Consider the following 20,275-nt stretch of genomic DNA (forward strand, 5'->3'; position numbering starts at 1 on the left):
CTTTTGGACGACCATTGGGCGGGAATTCCAACGTGACACCACGTGGGTCTCCTGGTCATGGCCAATCAAGCAGTTCTGACTAGATCAGGGAGAAAGAGAGGTTATTCTAGCTCTTAGTGCTTATTTTATTGTTATTTGTAGCTGGTCTTGCTCCTCCTTCTCCACTCTTTTGTTCTAAGAAGAAGGAGGCAAAGATTGCATTACAGACAGACTCAGGAGGTACTCTGAATATTAATTGTAATTAACGGTCCTTTGTTATATTAGGTGATGAGGAGAAGTCTTGCAAAGACAATCAACAGCATCAGGAAATATTTATATGGGTTCAATGTGATAATTGTCAAAAATGGAGAAAAATAGATAAAAAGTATTTTAATTATTGTTATTATTATTAATTAATCATCGTTAATTTATATGCTCTTAGTGCTACGGTTGGTGAGATGTGGTATTGTAGCATGAATCCTGATGTCTCCTTTCAGTCATGTGACCAGCCTGAGGAGGGATGCAGTTCGCCAAAGACTGGCTGGTTGTATGACGGATTTGTACCAGGTGAACTGGTCTGGGCAAAGTTGAGTGCATACCCACCGTGAGTTAGCTAATATTAGCTTCATTAGGGGCTTAGAGCTGGAACAAATTGTGCAACTATTGAATACTTGTTTCATATTCCAAGTAGCCTCTCAAAAAAAGGAAGTATTTTTTATAATAAAATGTATGAAATGAATGCATTTGAATATTATGTGTATTCAAATATTTGAAAATACTATTTGTTTCACTTATATTTAGTATGCTATTATTGTAAGAATTTCTTCTAATCCTTTATTTAGTTGGCCATCAATCATTACTCGTGATCCTTGGTGCTCAAACACTTACGTTTCAGAAGAAGATGTTGGTCTCCTTTATCATGTTGAGTTCTTAGGTAGGACTAGATCTCACTGTTGGCTTCCACAAGAAATGGTAGACCATGCACTGAAAAACCTCAAATGATTATATTTTTAAGGTTGTGCCATATGAAGAAAATTGTATCATTGGTGGTAGTAAAACATGTCCACGACATAATTTCAGACATGATAAGAGGATCCAGTATGCGATTAGTGAAGCTGATACTATGACAAGTTTATCCAATGAAGAAAGACTTGGAACTTGTCAGTACACAATTGCACAGAAGGAGAAATTGGACAAGTCAAACTGTATGTGTTGTAGGCTACTCTAGAAACATACATATTGAGTAATACACGTAATGTATGCTTTGTTTTTAGGTAAAGCCAGGAAGCAAACAGAAAAGTTAAATACGAAATCACAGCTGTCACAAAAAGGAAAGAATAAAGGTCATCCACCTTCACAACAGTCCTCATCTTCTGGTCTTGCCCCTTTGTCTCAAGTCCTAGATTTATTGAAAGTTCAGCCTTTACTAAGCAGCTTTCTTCTTCAAAGCATTGCTACCGATCCATCAAAGATTAAGAAGCAACTTAAAATTGACACTGCACCTCAGGTACTAAAGAGCGATGCAAAAGGCACAAATGCTAAGACGAGTAATGCATCAACTCAATTGATTACTAAAGATGCAGCAATGGTAAACGCTAGAGTTAAATGTAATGCTAGCAAACAGCCATTACAGCCATCCTCTGCTGTTGCTTTAACCTCATCAAGGAATGTGGTATCCACTAAGACTCGTATTACTAGACCTAGAAAAAAGAAGAAGGAGGTTTCTACATCCACCTCAATACTTCAGTATTTTGAACCTCAGACGCAGTCAAAGTGTCTAACCCAGACACCAGGTATCAATAAAAATAATATGATGCTTTGATATAGAACTAACGAATTTGTAGAATATGCGAAAAAATATGAAGATGATAATAATGTTGCCCTAGGATTGCAGAATGTGCCTTCTTTAAACAAAAATGCTACAGCTCCTGTATGTAATAAAGGTGTGCATTTATTTTTTGTAATTTTTAATGAAAATAATGACTTCAAAATAGAATTGGTTCCTCCTTTTTTCTCTCCCCCTCTCTTTTCTTCACCTGAAACTAATCAAATACCTGTCATTGATTCAGCAGGAGATCAAACTGTCCCAGAGTGTATCTGTAAGTCAATAAGCTCATGTACTATCTGTACACTAAAGGCTCAGGCTGGTTTACATTTTCCATAAAATTCAATGCAGAATCAAAATTTGGTCAATTATTTTGTGTCAACTTTGAAAGCGAAACGTTATTGCAAAATGTCAAATTGTCCATGCACTTCTGACCATTACATCAACTGTGAACCAGTCTTAAAAGTATAAGCTATTGCATTACTAAATTCATCATGCTTATATATATGTACATGTACATGTAGTTTCTAATAGTTACAAGAGCCGGTACAATAATGATATTAGATACTCTTGCTGGTATAGGCTTACAGGATTTACAGGAAGATGCAGAGCGTAATTTGCTTGCGATTGAGCAGATGATGTCTCAATTTGATGGATCTAACAAGTAGATTCTGTGGAAAATTCTTGATTATAGCTCTCATGTGTTGTTACTTATAGCTTGTCAAACTCTGAAGATATTGTTGATTATGAAAAGCTAGCAATGGAGGAAATGATACAGATTGAAGGTTATATATTTCTAAGCTTTTTCTTTATAACTAATTCATTTTTTATTAACAGAATTAATGTCCCAATTTCCAAATCCATAAACACCTAATTCATCAAATTAATAATAATTGTATTCATGACATATAATTAATTATTTATGAGCTTAAAATTTAATTATCAATCTAATAATGAACCTCAATGATGGCGACCAAGAGTGTCATTTGCAAGAAAAACAGCATTTACACGACGTTCTTACCTTCAGAAGCTCCTCCTGCGGCATTTTTAGTTACCTCTCCAACCCCTACAAGTGGCCCTACCGCTACATGATCCTATTCCTCATCTGTTTTATACGCTTTGGCTGTAACTACCTGTACGATATTCCTGGGAGCCTCGAGGGAGTCATCATTGAAGTAATGAACCTGGATACTACCAGTTACAACCTCATATACTCCGTCTACTCTTGGTCTGTAGTTGTAGCCGCTTGTGTTGGCGGGTTTATCGTGGATAAATTCCTTGGCCTAAGACTAGGCCTCCTTATATTTATTGTAGCCACAAACGTTGGTCAAGGGATAATAGTCCTTGGACTCACGACCAATACCTATTGGTTGTTGCTACTCGGTCGTCTCTTTATGGGCCTAGGTGGAGAGGTTACTCTGTTTGTCTGTGATGCTCTCACTTCCCTTTGGTTTGGAGGTGGACGTGAGCTCAGCTTTGTGTTTGCTATCATTGCCATGTCTAATCGTTTGGGCGGTGCTTCTTCCCTGTATGCCAATGAGCCACTGTACAATTCCCTTAGATCAGTTGGTGACAATACTCATCGTCTTGGCTATGTCTTCCTAATTGATATGTCTCTCTCTCTTCTTGGTATAATCTTTGGCGGTGTTATCTTCCTAATGGACAAGAGAGCAGAGAGATGCATCATTGAAAGACAACTAACAAACAAAAAGAAGAGATCCTTTTCCTTGAAAGACTTGAAATCCTTCCATCTCAACTACTGGCTAATTGCATTCACTTGTGCATTTTATTATTCTGCCTACTATCCACTTGTTACTATCGGGCAGCTCTTTTATAGTAACAAGTTTGGTTTGAGCACTAACGAGGCAAACATTGCCAACATGCTGATTTACTTGGTTACCATTATTGGCCCTTTGATAGGATTAGTCGTTGGTTTTGTCGGTTTTCCTTTGCTCTGGGGTCTTGTTGGCAACACGCTAGCTATAACAATGCATGGGATTTTAGCTCTTTCTGGCGGTTATTCTTACTTTCCATTCCTCATTTCCCCTTTTCTTGCCATAGCATATGTCTTGTTCCACACAACCGTGTATCCCTCAGTTTCTTTAGTTGTAGATCATGACAAATTGGCAACTGCCTTTGGTCTAATGATTTCATTGTTAAACTTGGGATACTCCATTGTCGATATCATAATTGCATACATCATTGACAACAGAGGTTATTTTCTGATGGAAGCCTTCTTTATTGCTTCCCAAGGAGTAGGCATATGTCTTTTGGTGATACTAATAATTCGCGTGGCACTCAGTGGAAAGAGCAAATTATTAATGTCTGGCTGTGAAGCAAGGCATTTAGAAAAGGAGGCAAAAGAAATGTAGAATTTTTATGGAATTTTTTTGTGTTGTGTACATTTTGATAATTGTGTTTAGTTTATAATTATTTTTGACATCGTGATAATTATTATTATAACCAATCTATGATAAAAAACATTAAGTACAAAATTCTATGAAACATGTAGGCAGCAGACATAAGGCTTCTGCATAGTACTATTGTATATTACTATCATGTGAACCAAAATATAAATATTTAATATACTTTTGAGGCTTCTTGCTGTGGAGCCTGATTGAATAATGGCTCACTGCTTGTTTCATCATTTTCACAAGTTAGCCAAGGTCCAGGGACATTTAATTTTGGCTTTTCTGAAACTGTGATGTCAATTAAAAAGACCAGGAATAGTGCAATGGACCCAAAGCTTGTCAATGCGACATAACATGCCTGTAATGTGAAGTAGCCACAATCATCAACAATCATACCAGTAACAAACATCATTATAGCCAATGAAGTATTAAAGCTTCCCTGTGAGATTCCATACACAGTAGTAATGTATTCTTTATCAATGATCATGGCTAACAATGCAGGATATGATGGTCCTGTCATGGTGTATGACAAAGAGTTCAAAATCCCTGTTACGTATGGAATAAAACTCTGCCCATAGCTAAACATGAAGATTAAATATGCTAGGACAGAAGGTACAATAGAGAATAATAGCCAATAAATGAAATAACCTGTTTTACTGACAAGAATACCCACTATAGGTATGAGTATGACTGTAGCACCAAACTGTAAACTATTGGCTGTATTGGCAGCTCCTATAGAAAGTCCATACTTCTTGATGTAAAAATCCTGAGCAATACTGACAAATGCATACAAAATGGGAAGGGCGGTCAAATTGTACAAAAGGATCAGCCAGAGCGAAAATGAAAACTGCTTCAGACTCTTTAATGTTATAGATCGGGAACCACTACATGGTCTTTCCTTTGTTTTCTTTGATGTTGTTTCTCTCCTGTAGTCCATAATCACAACAATTATGCTGAATGACACTCCAACTAAGATGCACCCAGCAGCTGTGATGAAGAGAGTAGCACTCAGTCTGACAGTGCGTGAAACAAATGTTGTGGTAAGACTTTCGTATATCATTTGAGGGAAGATTAGAGCTAGTGTTCCTCCAATTCTGCCAAATGCTATATCAATGGAAAAGGCGATTGGCAAGTCTTCCTTGAACCAAAGAGCTTTGTATGCATGACATATAACAACTGTTAATTCATTACCAGCTCCAATGAAGAACCTACCAACCAGCATAATAAAGTAGTTATCAATAAGTCCTCCTACTCCCCATATAGTTTGACCCACTAGTACAGAAGTGACAAAAACGAGCAGTCCTAGCCTCAGTCCTACTAACTTATCAATAATTATTCCACCAATCAAACAAAGGAATACATTAGGCCAGGCAGAGACAGAGAAGAGTAAATCATATTCTGCAGTAGTGACTCCCATCACTTTAATAATAGTGTCCTCTAGTCCACTAGGCATTTCAAGACAATAGTTTGACATCAGACGAATGGAAGAAATGAAAAAGAGAAAAATATATCTGTAGCTCCAGTGGTGGCACCAGCTGGATGATTCACCATCTCCTTCCATTTCTTTGTTATTTTCACTTGCTTTGTTATTGTTATAATACAATAGTAGTAATAGTAATATCCTTTGTATCAAAAGTGTATGCCAACAGAGCTAGGTATAGTAGCTATATTGTCTATAGTAACATTAAAATAGTATTACATACTAGTCTAGGGTTAGGCACATTATGCTTCAATTTCTGTCTATTTTATAAATTCCATCTTAAAATGAATCCGATTATGCTTATTATTATGCTCATGTTTTAAGCTATACTCAAATGTCAACTATCAAGTTACATGTATATGCATCTGTTATAAATGTAATAAAAATAATATTGGAATAATGCCAGAATTTAAAATTTTTTCCAATGACTTTGAATCACTGAAAAATAGAATAGTTTAAGTCATTGGACTTGCCAATAGGTGGGTACTAAGCTGTAGTTTGGTTGTACTAGCACTTGTATCATCTGCCATATTGAATTGAAGTCATGGAGCTAGAAATTTTTGACTCACTATGTTCCAGTTATGCCAGCATAATAACTTGCCCTATTATGCTCTAAATCATGCTAGCACAATTTGCTTGCATTATTGCTCTTTAATTTATCTTGAGAAAAGGCTTAATTTACAAAGGAGAATGAGCAATCTATCATAATGTGAACTATAATAATTGTTTGTAAATATGTATGCGTGTTTCTGTTTATGGTACTACTATTATTCTAACCAAAACATATTATAATATTTAATGTACTTTTGAGTCTTTTTGTTGTGCAGCTTGCTTAGGTAACAACTTATTATTTGTTTTGTCATTTTTACAAGTTAGCCAAGGTCCAGGAAAATTTAATTTCAGCTTCTCTGAAACTGTCATGTCAATTAAAAGCACCAGAACCAGTGCAATGGACCCAAAACTTGTCAATACAAGATAAAATGCTTGTAATATGAAGTAGCCATAGTCATCAACGATCAGCCCGGTAACAAACATCAGAATAGCTAATGAAGCATTGAAGCTAAGTCCCCTGGAGATTCCATACGCAGTAGTAATGTATTCCTTATCAATGATCATGGCCAATAATGCAGGATATGGTGGTCCTGTCATAGTGTATACCAAAGAATTCAAAATCCCTGTTATGTATGGAATAAAACTCTGCCCGTAGCTAAACATGAAGATTAAATATGCTGTGACAGAAGGCACAATAGCAATCAATAGCCAATAAATGAAATAACCTGTTTTACTGACAACAATGCCCACTATAGGTGTGAATAGGACTGTAGCACCAAACTGTAAACTATTGGCTATATTGGCAGCTCCTATAGAAAGTCCATACTTCTCGATGTAAAAATCCTGAGCAACACTGACAAATGCATACAAAATGGGAACAGAGGTGAAATTGTACATAAGAATCAGCCAGTAAGAAATTGAAAACTGCTTCAGGCCCTTCAATGTTATAGATCGGGAACGCTTTTCTTGTATTTTCTTGGACTTTACTTTTCTCTTGTAGTCCATAATCACAACAATTATGCTGAATGACACTCCAACTAAGACGTATGCAGCAGCTGTGATGAATAGAGTAGCACTCAGTTTGACAGTCCGTGAAACAAATGTTGTGGTAAGACTATCATATATTATTTGAGGGAAGATTAGAGCTATTGCTCCTCCAATTCTACCAAATGCTATATCAATGGAAAAGGCAAGTGGCAAGTCTTCCTTGAACCAAAGAGCTTTGTATGCATGACATATAACAACTGTTAATTCATTACCAGCTCCAATGAAGAACCTACCAACCAGCATAATAAAGTAGTTGTCAATAAGTCCTCCTACTCCCCATATAGTTTGACCCACTAGTACAGAAGTGACAAAAACGAGCAGTCCTAGTCTCAGTCCCACTAACTTATCAATAATTATTCCACCAATCAAACAAAGGACTATGCTAGGCCAGGCAGAGACAGAGAAGAGTAAATCATATTCTGCAGTAGTGACTCCCATCACTTTAATAATAGTGTCCTCTAGTCCACTAGGCATTTCAAGACAATAGTTTGACATCAGACGAATGGAAGAAAGGAAAAAGAGAAAAACATATCTGTAGCTCCAGTGGTGGCACCAGCTGGATAATTCATCTCCTTCCATTTCTTTGTTACTTTGCTACTGTTACAGTTAATAGTCATACCGGTAGTATAGTAATTATAGTAATATCTCTGTGTGTATCAAAGTGTATGCCAAAAAAGCTATAGTAACATAAAAAATTGTACTGAATAACACATAATTATTGTAATTATTATTCATGACCTAATTTTTAAAAGACAATTTAAGACTTGCGTGATCAGTTTTGGATGCCTTGAGCTACTGTCTACAATGATTACTAGCAATACCAAAACAATGCACCCTGTTACTATGAGGAAATACGAACTCTCCAAAATGAAGTATCCATAATTATCAACAACGAGTCCTGTCAAGTATATCATCAATGCCAATGAAGCATTGAAGCTAAATGAAATCATTCCATATGCTGTAGTAATGTAGTCCTCCTTGATCAAAAGAGCCGGTAAAGCCATGTAGGATGGTGCCCAAAATGAATAAGCAATTGAGTACAGTGAAACTGCTAGAAATGGAACAATGTAGTCTCTATTTCTGAGCAGTAGTATAATTGCATGAACTGAGAGGCCAAGTAATGCAGAGCCAAGCATCCATATCAAGTTAGTGCTGGATTTACTGATGAGTAGGCCAGCAACTGGTGCCAATATTATGACTAAGCCAAAGTTGAGACTGTTAACAATGTTTGCTAGTTGAATGGTAAAACCATACTTTTGAACAAAAAAGAGCTGGCCAATGGTCACGAATGAATGTATGACAGGTATAAACGTGGTATTGATAAGTACCACTAGCCAAAACAAAAAGGAGAATTGTTTTATGTCATCTATTTTTATGGATTTTAAACCATCTTGCCTTCCTTGTCCCTTTGATTTCTTTTCTCTTTCATAGTCCATGAAAATGACAATAAGACTAAAGAGTAATCCCAACAGCATTGCTCCAGCAGCAGTGAGTAAGGAAACACCAAGTCTCACATTAGGACTATCAAAAGCTGAGTTTAAATTATCATATATTAACTGTGGGATGAGTATAGCCATTGTTCCTCCTATTCTGCTGTAGGCAATATCTATTGATATAGCAAGTGGCAGTTTTTCTTTAAACCAGATAGCTTTAAAAGCATTAGCAACAATAATTGTTAAGTCATTACCAGCTCCAATGAAGAACCTACCAACCAGCATAACAAAGTAGTTATCAATAAATCCTCCTACTCCCCATATAGTTTGACCCACTAGTACAGAACTGACAACAATGAGCAGTCCCAGTCTCAGTCCCACTAACTTATCAATAATTATTCCACCAACCAAACAAAGGACAATGCCAGGCCAGGCAGTGGCAGAGAAGAGTAAATCATATTCTGCAGTAGTGACTCCCATCACTTTAATAATAGTGTCCTCTAGCCCACTGGGCATTTCAAGACAATAGTTTGATATAAGACGAAGGGAAGAAAGAAAGGAAAGAAAAATCCACTTGTACAGCCAGTGGTGGCTTTCTTGATTGCTGGACATCCTCTTTATTGATACTGAGAATGATCAAACTATTATTACTTATATGAGTACAATGTAAAATTGTTGACATTCTACCTTGCCAACTTTACTAGAATAGAGTAGTTTCTATCTAAGGCTAGATCAATACTTGGCAATCTTTTTGATATTAAACTAGGCTAGGCCTAGGGGAAAGTAAATTATAAGGAGCTGTGGAGCTGTGCATGTAGACAGTTGAGCTATAAAATACAGAAATACACTTAAAATTTCATCAAAAATAATGTATTACATTATTTTTGATGAAGTTTTCTGCAGAAGAGCCACACCTTTCTTTCCAGTCAGCCAGTCACGTGACCACTATAATCATCACTGCACATTTGGCGCAGTTTGGCTGGGTTTGGCGGGTACTCGAGGTCCCAGTGCTACTGTGACCATGACCGACTCAAGAGGAATCATGGCTAAACTGAGAAGCCATTTAGCTTGTCTCGTCGACCCAGCAACATGTAAGCTCAATTGTCCCATTTTCTTATTTTTATGATTTTTATTATGTTTTATTTTTGTGCTTATATATAATTTATTTCGTTTTTCCTCTCTCAAATCAGCTGATGATACTAAGCTCAAGGGTGCTCAAGACGTCAGTGAAAATCTAGAGGTAACTCTGGAGATTCATAATTTTCACCCTTATTCTAATTAACGCCCATCTTATTAATATTTTAGAATTTTGTAAATTCACCACATTACAGCAGTTTCCTTGAGACTGCCATACCGATATTCCTCCAATTACTCAAAGATGGTGAGGGAAAAAATGACGAACTCTTTATTATATCAATAATAATGATTAAATATGTAATTTGCTAATTAATGTTATTGTAGGCGAGCCACAGTTCTTGACTGATAGTTCAGCACAGGTTTGATAAATATATATTTACATTGATATAATTCTTACTTTGTTGTTGTCATTATTTTTATTTAGCAATTAAGGAAGTTGGTTTTGGAGCTGATACACAGACTACCAGCCAACGACAATTTAAAAGGACACGTCAAGGTACTTGTACCTTTTTCTTGCTCCTGCTTACTGTCATTAAATATTGTTATAGGCTTTGCTTTCTACAATGTTTTCACTGCTAGAGGTACTGGGATGCATGATGCATCTAGTTAAGTAGTTGTTCATGTGACTTGTAGGTAGAGAATGAAGAGAACGTCCTCATTTGTCTTAAAGTTATAATAGAATTACATAAACAATTCCGTCCGTCATACTCACCAGAAGTGAGTCAGTTTTTAGGATGAATTGATGTTCTTTATATTCTCCACCTCTCTTTTCTATCTTTTCTATGATCCTTTCCTCTGTAGATCACTAAATTCTTACAATTTGTAAAACTTATTTATACAGACCTTCCTAAAACAATGGTATTAATCTCATTCCTAGTGTGGCAATGTTTAACCCATTCCCCCTCTTTCCCTCCAGAGTTCAGCATTAGAGACACAGGAGCCAGAGGGTATGGAGGTCTCCAGTACTAGTAGTACTGTCACTCCAGCAGCTGCAGCTCCTGGAGGAGGAGCAAGTGAAGCTAGTAAGAATCCCGTGAGTTTCTCTTCATTATTTTACTGTAATAATATGTACCTTTGTGAATTTGTAATTGATTTTTTCTAATTTTAGTCCGTGTTGCCTAAAGCGTCATCTTCCTTGAAAGTCCTTGCTGAGTTACCAATTATTGTTGTACTTATGTATCAGGTTAGCGAATGTCATTTCTCTTCTTATATCTGTCTTCTTTCTCTCTCAGTTATACAAGCAGTCAGTCCATCAGTGGGTTGCTGACCTAATTCCACTCACTATTAAAACAATTACGCTACAGCCTTCTGATAAAGCCAGGTACATGTATATTGATGTCACATGACTCCATACTTTAATACAACTCTAAAGGTTGTCAGCTGGTTTTAATAAGGAGGTTTATGTCGATTTTGTAGCCGTTCAAATTAAATTTTTATCCTTTCTTGCGTACATAATCAGAATTTACCAGGTAGGGTATGGAAGAAGTTACATGTATTCTACAGAAAGCCTTTCCTCCATTTTGTCCCCCCTCTCTTTTAGGATGTTGTGAATCAGTTTGCTCCCAATATGGTACAGGGGATGTTAGCTCTCTTGAAAAATTGTCCTCAAGAAGTTGCTCATTTGCGTAGAGAACTACTCATAGCAGCTCGTCACGTCTTGGCAACTGACTTACGAACTAGTGCGTTTCAGTAAATCTCTGTATATTCTAGTATATCTGCACCCTTGGATGATATAGTGCATGCACATTATTGTTATACCCCTGTATAACTCAGTATATTTTTGTGTATATTTGCATACCATTGTATATGCTTGTGTTTTTAGAGTTTGTTCCTTGCATTGATCAGTTATTTGATGAGAGTCTTCTTGTTGGTACTGGTTGGACTACAAGAGATACTGTCAGGTCCCTGGCCTATAGTATACTGGCTGATTTGGTTCATCACATTCGGTCCAATTTGTCTCTACCTCAGCTTTCCTCTGCCGTTCACTTGTTCTCTAAAAATGTTCATGATGACACTTTTCCTGTTAGCATTCAGACCATGTCTTGCAAGGTAATGTAATTGAATTTTGAGCTGAAGATCATGTACTATAGCCCATGGTTTTTTTTTTCGAAAAAATGGCTCCAAAATCACCCCCAATTTTTATTACATTTTCTGATACATATTGATGTCCTTAAGCTATGTATAGTAGAAAGTTTGAGCCAATTCCGACTTCAATTTTTTGAGTTATGGCCATTTTTTAAAATTGGCCAATTTCTGAAAAATACCCTGTACTATAGCCCATGGTTTTTTCCGAAAAATGGGTCCAAAATCACCCCCAATTTTTATTACATTTTCTGATACATATTGATGTCCTTATGCTATGTAGAAAGTTTGAGCCAATTCCGACTTTAATTTTTTGAGTTATGGCCATTTTAAAAAATGGGCCAATTTCTGAAAAATTATTTTTTGAAAAATGGCTCTGGAATCATTCCCAATTTTTATTACATAATTTATTCTGATATATATTGATATTATATGGGTTTATTTTGCCTTCTTCACTTCACTTCATTCCAGTTGTTGTTGAATCTTGTCGAGTGTATACGTCAGATCAGTGATCAGGACTTGAGTGGGCGTGACGTCCTTATGAGAATGATGGAAGTGTTTGTACTAAAGTTTCAATCAATAGCTCAGTATCAGATCCCTGATGTACTGGAGAAATGGTGAGTCTCATAAAAGTAATGAACAACGAATTTTTTGTATTTTTGTATAAAAAAGGCATTTTATTCGTTTCTCTTGTTTTTATGTACTGCAGTCATCCACAGAGCGAAATGGCTGCTCTAGCTCAAGAAATGGCTACCAACGGATCCCATTTGAATGGACCTGAACAAGCAAGACGATCCTCTAACACACTCTCAGTTGGATCTTCCCTACCATTTGCAACCCCATCCAGTAAGTATTCCTGTACATGTACATACATGTACATTGTGTTACCGTATAGCGTAAAATTTTTGAGGGCTGTAGATTTTGCGATTTTTTTGAAGATTCACGAAAATTACTTCCGTGAAAATTAAATTATTAGGGCACAAGATGGCAAACGGTATGCATGTAAAGTCACGAAAATTAAATTCGTGAAATAGATTTTTACGAAATTTACAGCCCTAGAATTTTTAGTGCTATACGGTATCAAATAGAGAAGAGGGAGGATGAGGTACATGTACATGTACAGTGCATCAATCAAACATGGTCTCATTGTTTTTTATTTATTATGATATAGATGGCAGTTCTCATTTGATGGGATTCTCCCTACCCGACTGCAGGGCTATTGTAAAGACCTTGGTCTGTGGTATGAAGACCATCACTTGGGGAGCAGGCTCGTGTAGACTCCCTGGATCTGCTGTTGATTACGGTAAGGAAGAGGAACGAAGGAAAGAATGTGAATCTTATTTGCATCATTTATTTCTTATACAAAATGCATCATTTCATGCTAACTGGCTATGATACGAATACACATCAATGTACATGGTTTGCATGCCAAATGGTATATTATGATACTAATGATTAGTATCATAATACTGTACCATTTGGCATTAGTATCATATACCATTTGGCATGCAAACCTGTGTATTCATATCATAGCCAATTAGCATGAAATTTATAATTAATGTCTTCTAGGCAACATGTACCCACACCCATAGACACGCATCTTTGTGGCTTTAAGCAGAAATCCAAAATTATAAACCAATTGTGCATTTGTAGTACACACAGTACTGCAGTTGTACGTGTACATACATGTATGCAATACACACGTGTTGGGTCAACAAGAGATTATGAACCAGTTATTGAGTTTCATGTTGACCAATGTACATGTATATTACATCATATTGCATGTACATGTATGTATGACTTAATTTATAGTCCATATATTAATCTCCTTCTTTATTCCTTTTTTTAGCTTCTCAGCCACAGAAGACGTTCCAGTCACACGAGACTGAGGTATTCCTTAGGTTGCTCAAGTACGGATTGATGGCCTTGGATATCTATCGTGTGACAATGCTACCCAACGGAGTGTTGGTCCTTAGGAACTCAAAGTAATGAGGCCTTCACTAATAATGAGGAAATGACTATTGTAGTGGCATTTGTGTATTATTATTATTATTATTATTATTATTATTATTATTATTTGTTATTATTATTATTAATTGTTTTTTAGTTGTCAAACTGTAAAGACGAAAGAGGAGAAAGAAGTCTTGGAACATTTCGCTGGAATCGTAAATTGATTTTTGATATTATTAAATTTCTAATAGTTTCTACAGTACACCATGCTTGCCACTCCTATATTTAAAGAAATATTCAGTGAGGTGATAGAGTATTTGGTTGAGAGAGTACAAAACAATTACGCACTCCAGGTTAGACCTTATTCTAATTGTACAGGTACATGTCTTCTCTCTCTGTCTCTCCTCTAGATTATTCCTAATTCCTTCCTTGCTAATGCAACCACATCAGCTACGTTTGCTGGCATATTATTAGATTTCTTATTAAAAAGGATGGAAGACCTTGGAGGTACTAATTTAGTTACTATCACAATATTGATGTATTGCCTGTCTTTTTCCTCTATTCCTTTACTCACCTCTTAAGCTAATAATGACAAATCAAATTTGTATCTGAAGATGTTTAAGCTTGTATTTGGTTCTGTTACTCTCTTTGCCCAAGAGAATGAACTGATGCTAAAAGTTAGTTTCATAATATATGTAGCTATCACACCTAACCCTTCTCTTTGTCTTTAGCCTCATCTTCATGAAATAGTCAATCGGTCGATGAGTTTGGCCAATACTTGCAAGGAACCTTGTAACTATTTCCTTCTCCTCAGAGCTTTATTCCGCTCTATCGGAGGCGGCAGCCACGAACTCTTGTATCAAGAATTCCTACCTTTACTATCAAATCTATTGCAAGGTTGGTACCGTTAGATCTGTGGGTGTGGTCATTGATGGGTGTGGTTTGGTAGGTCTCAATCGATTGCAGAGTGCTCAGCATCGTCAGTATATGAAAGACTTGTTTGTTGAGCTGTGTTTGACAGTTCCAGTGAGGCTCAGGTATTAAATTAATGCATCCTGTTTACGTACATGTTCTCTGTGTATATAAAGATGTTTATAAAGGAATCAGGAATGTACATGTACAATGTACATTACATTCATGTGTGCTTTGATGTTCAAATTGGGGGATTTGTCTCAATTCATGTTATGCTATTGCTATAATAAATAAACAATTTCTTCATGTGCCCGTACTCTTATTTGAATTGGCTCTGTAAGGATAAATAAGTGACTAGAGAAACATTACTAATGACAAAAATATTATTATAAAGTTTGGATGTGTCAGTAGCTTGTTTGTGTTGATTGTTCCAATATCGTAAGATAAGATTATATTTTCACGAGCAATATGACTAGCGGACTATATAGATTGAGTGTGGCAAATAGATTAAGTGCAATGTTGTCGCGTTCCTTTTAGTTTTTAATCAAGTCTTTTTAGTCTGAATGAGCCTTTGCTTCTCTCTTTGGTAACCTCTCCTCTCTCGTTATTTGTCTCTAGCAAATTATCTTTGTCCTTGCTCCCTCCCTCCTCCTCTCTCTCCTCCTCCTCTTTCTCTTTCATACACTTTGACCAAGATGAGGGGAAATTAATCCTCGTCTTAACTGACGCAGTATCAATGATGATCATGAGTAGCACAAAGACAACACAAAGGAGTACCAGTAGAGTATAGACTCCTTCCAGTATAAAGTATCCTATATTGTCCACTATCAAGCCAGTCACATATATCATGATGGCTACTATCAAGTTGTAACCTGTCTTATAGATTCCATACGCTGTTGCCAGGTACTCTCTATCAATGAGTAATGCGGGTATGGATATCAGTATGGGACCCAGTGCTGAGAAAGAGATGGAGTATAGTATGCCTCCTAAGAATGGAATATACGTCTGCATGCCACCAAACATCAGCATGGTATGTACTATTAGTGCTGTCAGTATGCTTCCTAGCATCCAGTATAGTCTGAAGCCAATTTGGTTGATGGTTACTCCAATTGCTATTGTTACCACTGTGGCACTGCCAAATACCAGGAAATTTGCTAAACTTGCCAGCTCAAGGGAAATCTTGTACTTTTGCACAAAGAATACCTGCCCAATGCTAACAAAGGAGAATAATATGGGGAAGTAAGTGATGTTTATGGCCACTCCTAGCCAGTAGAGGATACCAAATTGCTTGATGCCTTTGAGGCTGATTGCTTTAAAGCTTCCTGACTTGTTTTTCTGCACGACTTCTGCAGATTTTTTTTCTCTGTTGTAGTCCATGATGACTGCTGCAATGCTGAATAGCACTGCAATGATCATTCCACCAGAAGCAGTGAATAATGTGAAACTCAGTCTATGTTGGGGCTTGTTGAAAATGTTTTCCATGTTATTGTATATCAGTTGAGGGAGAATGAGGGCAAGCCCACCTCCTAGTCTTCCTAGACTCGCATCTACAGATATTGCAAGTTGTAGGTCCTTTTTGAACCAGAGAGCTTTAAAAGCATGATCAATGATAACGGTCAAGTCATTACCAGCTCCAATGAAGAACCTACCAACCAGCATAACAAAGTAGTTATCAATAAGTCCTCCTACTCCCCATATAGTTTGACCCACTAGTACAGAACTGACAACAATGAGCAGTCCTAGTCTCAGTCCCACTAACTTATCAATAATTATTCCACCAATCAAACAAAGGACTATGCTAGGCCAGGCAGAGACAGAGAAGAGTAAATCATATTCTGCAGTAGTGACTCCCATCACTTTAATAATAGTGTCCTCTAGCCCACTGGGGAGCTCCACACAGTAATTTGAAGCAAACCTTATGGAGGATATCAAGAATAGGAAGAGATACTTGTAGCTCCAGTGCTGGCACCAGGAAGAGCTCTCATCATACCTTAGACTCATATTCTTAAACTGTCTCTGGATGGCAGCAAACAGAGGAGCTGTGAACTGACAGTTTAACCTGATGATGAACTGAGAGCATCAACAGATTTTGTTATTTCCTTTCTTATAGCTAAGAAGCTGATTTTCTTTAATTAATTAAATATTCATAGCTCATCTGCTTGTTATTTATTAGTTTTGGAATTTTATTTAGTGCAACTGATCTCCCTGTGCGGCCTCTCCCTCCCTCCCTTTCTCTGGCTTCTTTTAATTTGTTATGCACATTCCAAGAAAAAAATATAAACACTGACATTTCCTGAGGCATAGCATGCAGTACGCCTACACTCATTAAAAGTAAACTCCATGTGTACAGAATGGCATCAAAATGTGTCTAAATAATACTTTAATGTAGAATATGTACTACTACAATTGTATTATTATATGAGGCATAGCTTGTGGTACGCCTACACTTGATAAAAGTAAATTCCAGGTGTACAGAATAGTATCAGAATGTGTCTAAGTAATACTGTAATGTAAAGTATGTACTACACATAAGCAGTTGTATTATTATTGTATCGTGTTCTCTTTTGTGTTTAGTTCTCTCTTGCCTTACCTCCACCTGCTAATGGATCCGCTGGTATCAGCACTCAATGGATCGCAGACCCTCATCAGTCAAGGACTCCGTACACTTGAGCTCTGCGTTGATAACCTCCAACCTGATTTCTTATACGAGCACATACAACCTGTTAGGGCACAACTAATGCAAGTGAGTCGTCCAATGGCTACGCCTTATTATACCTTGTGTGTCTTATTATTATGTTGTGAGCCTTATTTATGTTGTGTTTCTTTTGAAGGCTTTGTGGCAGACACTCCATAATCCTGACGAGAATATTGCTCAAGTTGCATTCAGAGTTTTGGGAAAATTTGGCGGCAGCAACAGGAAAATGCTCACATCACCACAACAGGTAAACACAGCAGCTGCTCTGCTAACATGACATGGCATGCCGTGTATGTGTAGATTTAGATGTAGATAGTGTCATTGTAGTATTGTTATTTTAATTATTTTATTAATTTTATTATAGTTGGAGTATAATGAGAACCTTATTGATGGTCCGGCTATATTGATATCATTCCCTGATGCTGAGACTCCTGTTGAAATACCTGTAGCTAAAGTGAGTGTATAGACACACAATGTGCATCATTTATGAATCTGAGGGTATTTACAGGCAGTGGAAGTGGCAGTTAAACTATTGAAGCCTCACAGCACTGACCCGTTCTATAGACAGCAAGCATGGATCCTATTACAAGTTTGGACTGTCTCTATATAATGGATAATATGAGTTGTATTTATTATTATAGAGTTATCTGATCAGTGTTCTCAATCTCTCTGATGCTGACAAGGATCTGTATCAGTTATTGAATCAGGTCCATTATCAGCCGATGGAGTTTAATGCTAACAGACTCAAGCATATTTCTCTCCCTCAGTGTACCAACAAGATAGCAAGGAATGCTTTTGAGACGGCTCTTAAAGGAGTGTTCAGTAAGATTATTGCGGCATTAGCTTATGCATTTGTGCTTATTTATCTAGTTGCGTCTTGTCTACGTGATTTGAGGAACGAAGCTGTTGTCTTTCTTGCTGGTATTGTTAGGCAGATAATATCAGTAGCAGTCGTCCAGCAATGCTGTGAGTAATTTCTTACATCTCTTATGTATGCATTTTTATTTTGTTTTTTTTTTTTCATTACAGCATCATCAAGTTTTCTCAAGTCCCTGTAAGACCCAGCGAATGTGTCCTTTGTTTAATTGTATATATTTCATCTGCAGGACTCCAGATACGATGGATGTGTATGTTTTACTGGAAGCAATTGCTAAATGTGTTGCCAGTGAAGAGAAGGAGCTCTATCGTATAGCTGAGCTGGCACTCACCTTTGTTGTAGACACAGCTGCAACTATTATAGGCGATAGAGAGAAGGCAACTGAGCTCCCTTTGTTTGAGGTGGCTGTGGAGAAGTTGTGTGGTTGCTGCTATGAGAGAGCTTGGTATGCGAAAAGCGGAGGGTAAGTTTTATATGAAGTCATCATGCCTGTAACATCATTATTTTGCTTAACTATTTCAAGAATTAAAATATATGTTTTTAGTCTGGTTACATGTATCTTTTTTATAGCTGCTGGGCAATTGGTTTCTTTTTGGATAAGATGCCACTGAAATGGGTCATCAACCATCAGTTGACTTTCTTAATGGCTTTACTCTTTGTACTTCATGACCTTAGCAATGAAGTAAGTTGTATAGAAACTGTCACTATTAAATCCTTTTGTAAAGTAAAGCATGTCATTGTGTTTGTTTGCATATTTTTATTTTTTTCTTCTTTCTTTTTTCTCTAGGTTTCTTCTGGTACTGTTATTCAAGCACAAGAGCTGATTGATAAGATGTTAAAGCTCTGCAATTCTACACTATCAGAAGAGAACAAGGCAAACCTTGAGCCAGCTCAGTCAAAGTCATTCTCAGCAGTGACCAGGCACATTGTGAAAGAAATAATCACACCAAATGAAGCTGTTAGGAAACAAGTTAGTGCTAAATATTATATTTCTATAACTAATTAAATTGTATCATGATAAATATGCAACAATAAGGAAGGAAACACAATGATTCATTACTGCACACAATATTACATGTATGGAAATGTTGAAAGTATATCCTCTTCATTTGACATAAAGCTCGTAATAGCTAACAGGAACATCTTCATCTTGAGTTCCTTGATCAGCACACACCCTCAGCTCAAGGTAGTCAGTAGTGGTAGTGTTTAGCATCTTATTGAACCATGGAAGACCAGGAGCTGCACAACAAACACCTTCAAGACTACCACATCCTTTACCATCCCACAATGGATCAGATGAATAGAGTATATATTGAACAGAACCATCAGTAGAAGGATTACCAGATTCACAGAAGTAGTCATTACCAATGAAAGACTGAAGAGTTGAGTTTTGAGGACTACCTTGAGAGCAAGGACAATGGTACCGACCATCCACACTCACATGAATGAAATTATCACTTGGTCCAGCCATCAGTGTCCAGACATGTTGACGAGGAGACCCACGAGTGATACTAACACCATCAACATAATAAGAATTAATGTCATTGTAAGTTGGCCTAATAACACTACCATACGTTTCACCTGAATAGTCTCCTGGATAAACAGCATCAGGTAAAGCATACTGATATCCCACTACTCTACCACACACTTGAGAGTAGCTGATACCATTAGATGGAAACTGAACTGATGTACAAGTGCCTTCAGTTGAGTTGGTTCTACCACAAGCTCTAACTCCTCCTGACTGGTACGGTCTAAACCCAGGAGGACAGTTCTGTGTAGAGTCAGTCATATCCAGATATGCTAGTCTTGTCCATCCTCCTCCTGAACCACACAGCTCCTCCATATTACAGTAAACATTCTTTATTTCTCCTTCATATACAATATTGTAGTTCTTT

General features: G+C 37.0%; 7 protein-coding genes across 10 annotated transcripts in view; 3 read left to right on the top strand and 4 right to left on the bottom strand.

The window, feature by feature from the left end:
* The first annotated feature begins 8 nt into the window (after positions 1-8).
* On the top strand, positions 9-4,299 carry LOC109581390 (uncharacterized). 3 transcript variants are annotated; one of them, XM_019995468.1, is made up of 11 exons: positions 9-100; positions 142-219; positions 265-364; positions 422-583; positions 822-951; positions 995-1,184; positions 1,254-1,772; positions 1,824-2,078; positions 2,387-2,468; positions 2,522-2,589; positions 2,642-4,299. In XM_019995468.1, the coding sequence occupies exons 1-11, from the start codon at positions 58-60 to the stop codon at positions 2,668-2,670; spliced, it is 1,656 nt and encodes a 551-aa protein (XP_019851027.1). In that variant the 5' UTR covers positions 9-57; the 3' UTR covers positions 2,671-4,299. The 3 variants fall into 3 exon arrangements, with proteins under 3 accessions (XP_019851027.1, XP_019851025.1, XP_019851023.1); XM_019995466.1 differs by having other exon boundaries at positions 1,824-1,922; positions 1,974-2,078; positions 2,522-4,299; XM_019995464.1 differs by having other exon boundaries at positions 2,522-4,299.
* On the top strand, positions 2,758-4,176 carry LOC105312460 (major facilitator superfamily domain-containing protein 1-like). Its single transcript, XM_011405129.1, has one exon. It carries the CDS (start codon positions 2,758-2,760, stop codon positions 4,174-4,176), a length of 1,419 nt encoding a protein of 472 aa, XP_011403431.1.
* Positions 4,300-4,384: 85 nt separating the features above from the next.
* LOC105312462 (major facilitator superfamily domain-containing protein 1-like) lies at positions 4,385-5,668 on the bottom strand. Its single transcript, XM_011405136.1, has one exon. The coding sequence runs from the start codon at positions 5,666-5,668 to the stop codon at positions 4,385-4,387; it is 1,284 nt and encodes a 427-aa protein (XP_011403438.1).
* An 822-nt stretch (positions 5,669-6,490) lies between these two features.
* Positions 6,491-7,873, bottom strand: LOC100637654 (major facilitator superfamily domain-containing protein 1-like). The gene has a single exon (XM_003382666.1). It carries the CDS (start codon positions 7,871-7,873, stop codon positions 6,491-6,493), a length of 1,383 nt encoding a protein of 460 aa, XP_003382714.1.
* Positions 7,874-8,025: 152 nt separating this feature from the next.
* Positions 8,026-9,243, bottom strand: LOC105312472 (major facilitator superfamily domain-containing protein 1-like). The gene has a single exon (XM_011405152.1). It carries the CDS (start codon positions 9,241-9,243, stop codon positions 8,026-8,028), a length of 1,218 nt encoding a protein of 405 aa, XP_011403454.1.
* Positions 9,244-9,688: 445 nt separating this feature from the next.
* The window catches only part of LOC100637779 (transformation/transcription domain-associated protein), a 31,203-nt gene continuing 20,616 nt past the window's right edge, over positions 9,689-20,275 (top strand). The window contains exons 1-34 of the mRNA XM_019995471.1: positions 9,689-9,818; positions 9,918-9,967; positions 10,033-10,108; positions 10,189-10,223; positions 10,289-10,360; positions 10,413-10,445; positions 10,498-10,581; positions 10,666-10,722; positions 10,781-10,897; positions 10,973-11,047; positions 11,097-11,185; positions 11,237-11,333; positions 11,405-11,543; positions 11,687-11,913; positions 12,418-12,563; positions 12,656-12,792; positions 13,118-13,249; positions 13,796-13,931; positions 14,054-14,111; positions 14,157-14,249; positions 14,307-14,403; positions 14,479-14,573; positions 14,628-14,793; positions 14,846-14,933; positions 17,383-17,551; positions 17,640-17,750; positions 17,868-17,957; positions 18,012-18,092; positions 18,145-18,325; positions 18,374-18,469; positions 18,533-18,557; positions 18,610-18,843; positions 18,951-19,062; positions 19,168-19,350. Of these exons, the coding sequence (XP_019851030.1) occupies positions 9,749-9,818; positions 9,918-9,967; positions 10,033-10,108; positions 10,189-10,223; positions 10,289-10,360; positions 10,413-10,445; positions 10,498-10,581; positions 10,666-10,722; positions 10,781-10,897; positions 10,973-11,047; positions 11,097-11,185; positions 11,237-11,333; positions 11,405-11,543; positions 11,687-11,913; positions 12,418-12,563; positions 12,656-12,792; positions 13,118-13,249; positions 13,796-13,931; positions 14,054-14,111; positions 14,157-14,249; positions 14,307-14,403; positions 14,479-14,573; positions 14,628-14,793; positions 14,846-14,933; positions 17,383-17,551; positions 17,640-17,750; positions 17,868-17,957; positions 18,012-18,092; positions 18,145-18,325; positions 18,374-18,469; positions 18,533-18,557; positions 18,610-18,843; positions 18,951-19,062; positions 19,168-19,350 (3,651 nt within the window). The 5' untranslated portion in view covers positions 9,689-9,748. The remainder of the gene's footprint in view (positions 9,819-9,917; positions 9,968-10,032; positions 10,109-10,188; positions 10,224-10,288; positions 10,361-10,412; positions 10,446-10,497; positions 10,582-10,665; positions 10,723-10,780; positions 10,898-10,972; positions 11,048-11,096; positions 11,186-11,236; positions 11,334-11,404; positions 11,544-11,686; positions 11,914-12,417; positions 12,564-12,655; positions 12,793-13,117; positions 13,250-13,795; positions 13,932-14,053; positions 14,112-14,156; positions 14,250-14,306; positions 14,404-14,478; positions 14,574-14,627; positions 14,794-14,845; positions 14,934-17,382; positions 17,552-17,639; positions 17,751-17,867; positions 17,958-18,011; positions 18,093-18,144; positions 18,326-18,373; positions 18,470-18,532; positions 18,558-18,609; positions 18,844-18,950; positions 19,063-19,167; positions 19,351-20,275) is intronic.
* Positions 19,396-20,275, bottom strand: part of LOC109581405 (uncharacterized) — a 3,821-nt gene continuing 2,941 nt past the window's right edge. The window contains exon 2 of one of the 2 annotated variants that reach the window (XM_019995483.1): positions 19,396-20,068. In XM_019995483.1, the coding sequence (XP_019851042.1) occupies positions 19,486-20,068 (583 nt within the window). In that variant the 3' untranslated portion in view covers positions 19,396-19,485. The remainder of the gene's footprint in view (positions 20,069-20,275) is intronic. The other variant, XM_019995480.1, reaches the window with a different exon arrangement.

The sequence above is a fragment of the Amphimedon queenslandica genome, unplaced genomic scaffold (genome assembly GCF_000090795.2).
Source record: "Amphimedon queenslandica unplaced genomic scaffold, v1.1 AMPQUscaffold_13520, whole genome shotgun sequence".
In the NCBI taxonomy this organism is placed as follows: Eukaryota; Metazoa; Porifera; class Demospongiae; order Haplosclerida; family Niphatidae; genus Amphimedon; species Amphimedon queenslandica.

Bases quoted from the DNA above. Each gene is read 5' to 3' on its own strand.
- LOC105312460 (XM_011405129.1), top strand. From the start codon at position 2,758: ATGAACCTCAATGATGGCGACCAAGAGTGTCATTTGCAAGAAAAACAG.
- LOC100637654 (XM_003382666.1), bottom strand. From the start codon at position 7,873: ATGGAAGGAGATGAATTATCCAGCTGGTGCCACCACTGGAGCTACAGA.
- LOC105312462 (XM_011405136.1), bottom strand. From the start codon at position 5,668: ATGCCTAGTGGACTAGAGGACACTATTATTAAAGTGATGGGAGTCACT.
- LOC105312472 (XM_011405152.1), bottom strand. From the start codon at position 9,243: ATGCCCAGTGGGCTAGAGGACACTATTATTAAAGTGATGGGAGTCACT.
- LOC109581390 (XM_019995464.1), top strand. From the start codon at position 58: ATGGCCAATCAAGCAGTTCTGACTAGATCAGGGAGAAAGAGAG. The intron at 1,185-1,253 runs GTATGTGTTGTA...CTTTGTTTTTAG, and splicing joins GAAATTGGACAAGTCAAACT to GTAAAGCCAGGAAGCAAACA. The intron at 1,773-1,823 runs GTATCAATAAAA...ACGAATTTGTAG, and splicing joins GTGTCTAACCCAGACACCAG to AATATGCGAAAAAATATGAA.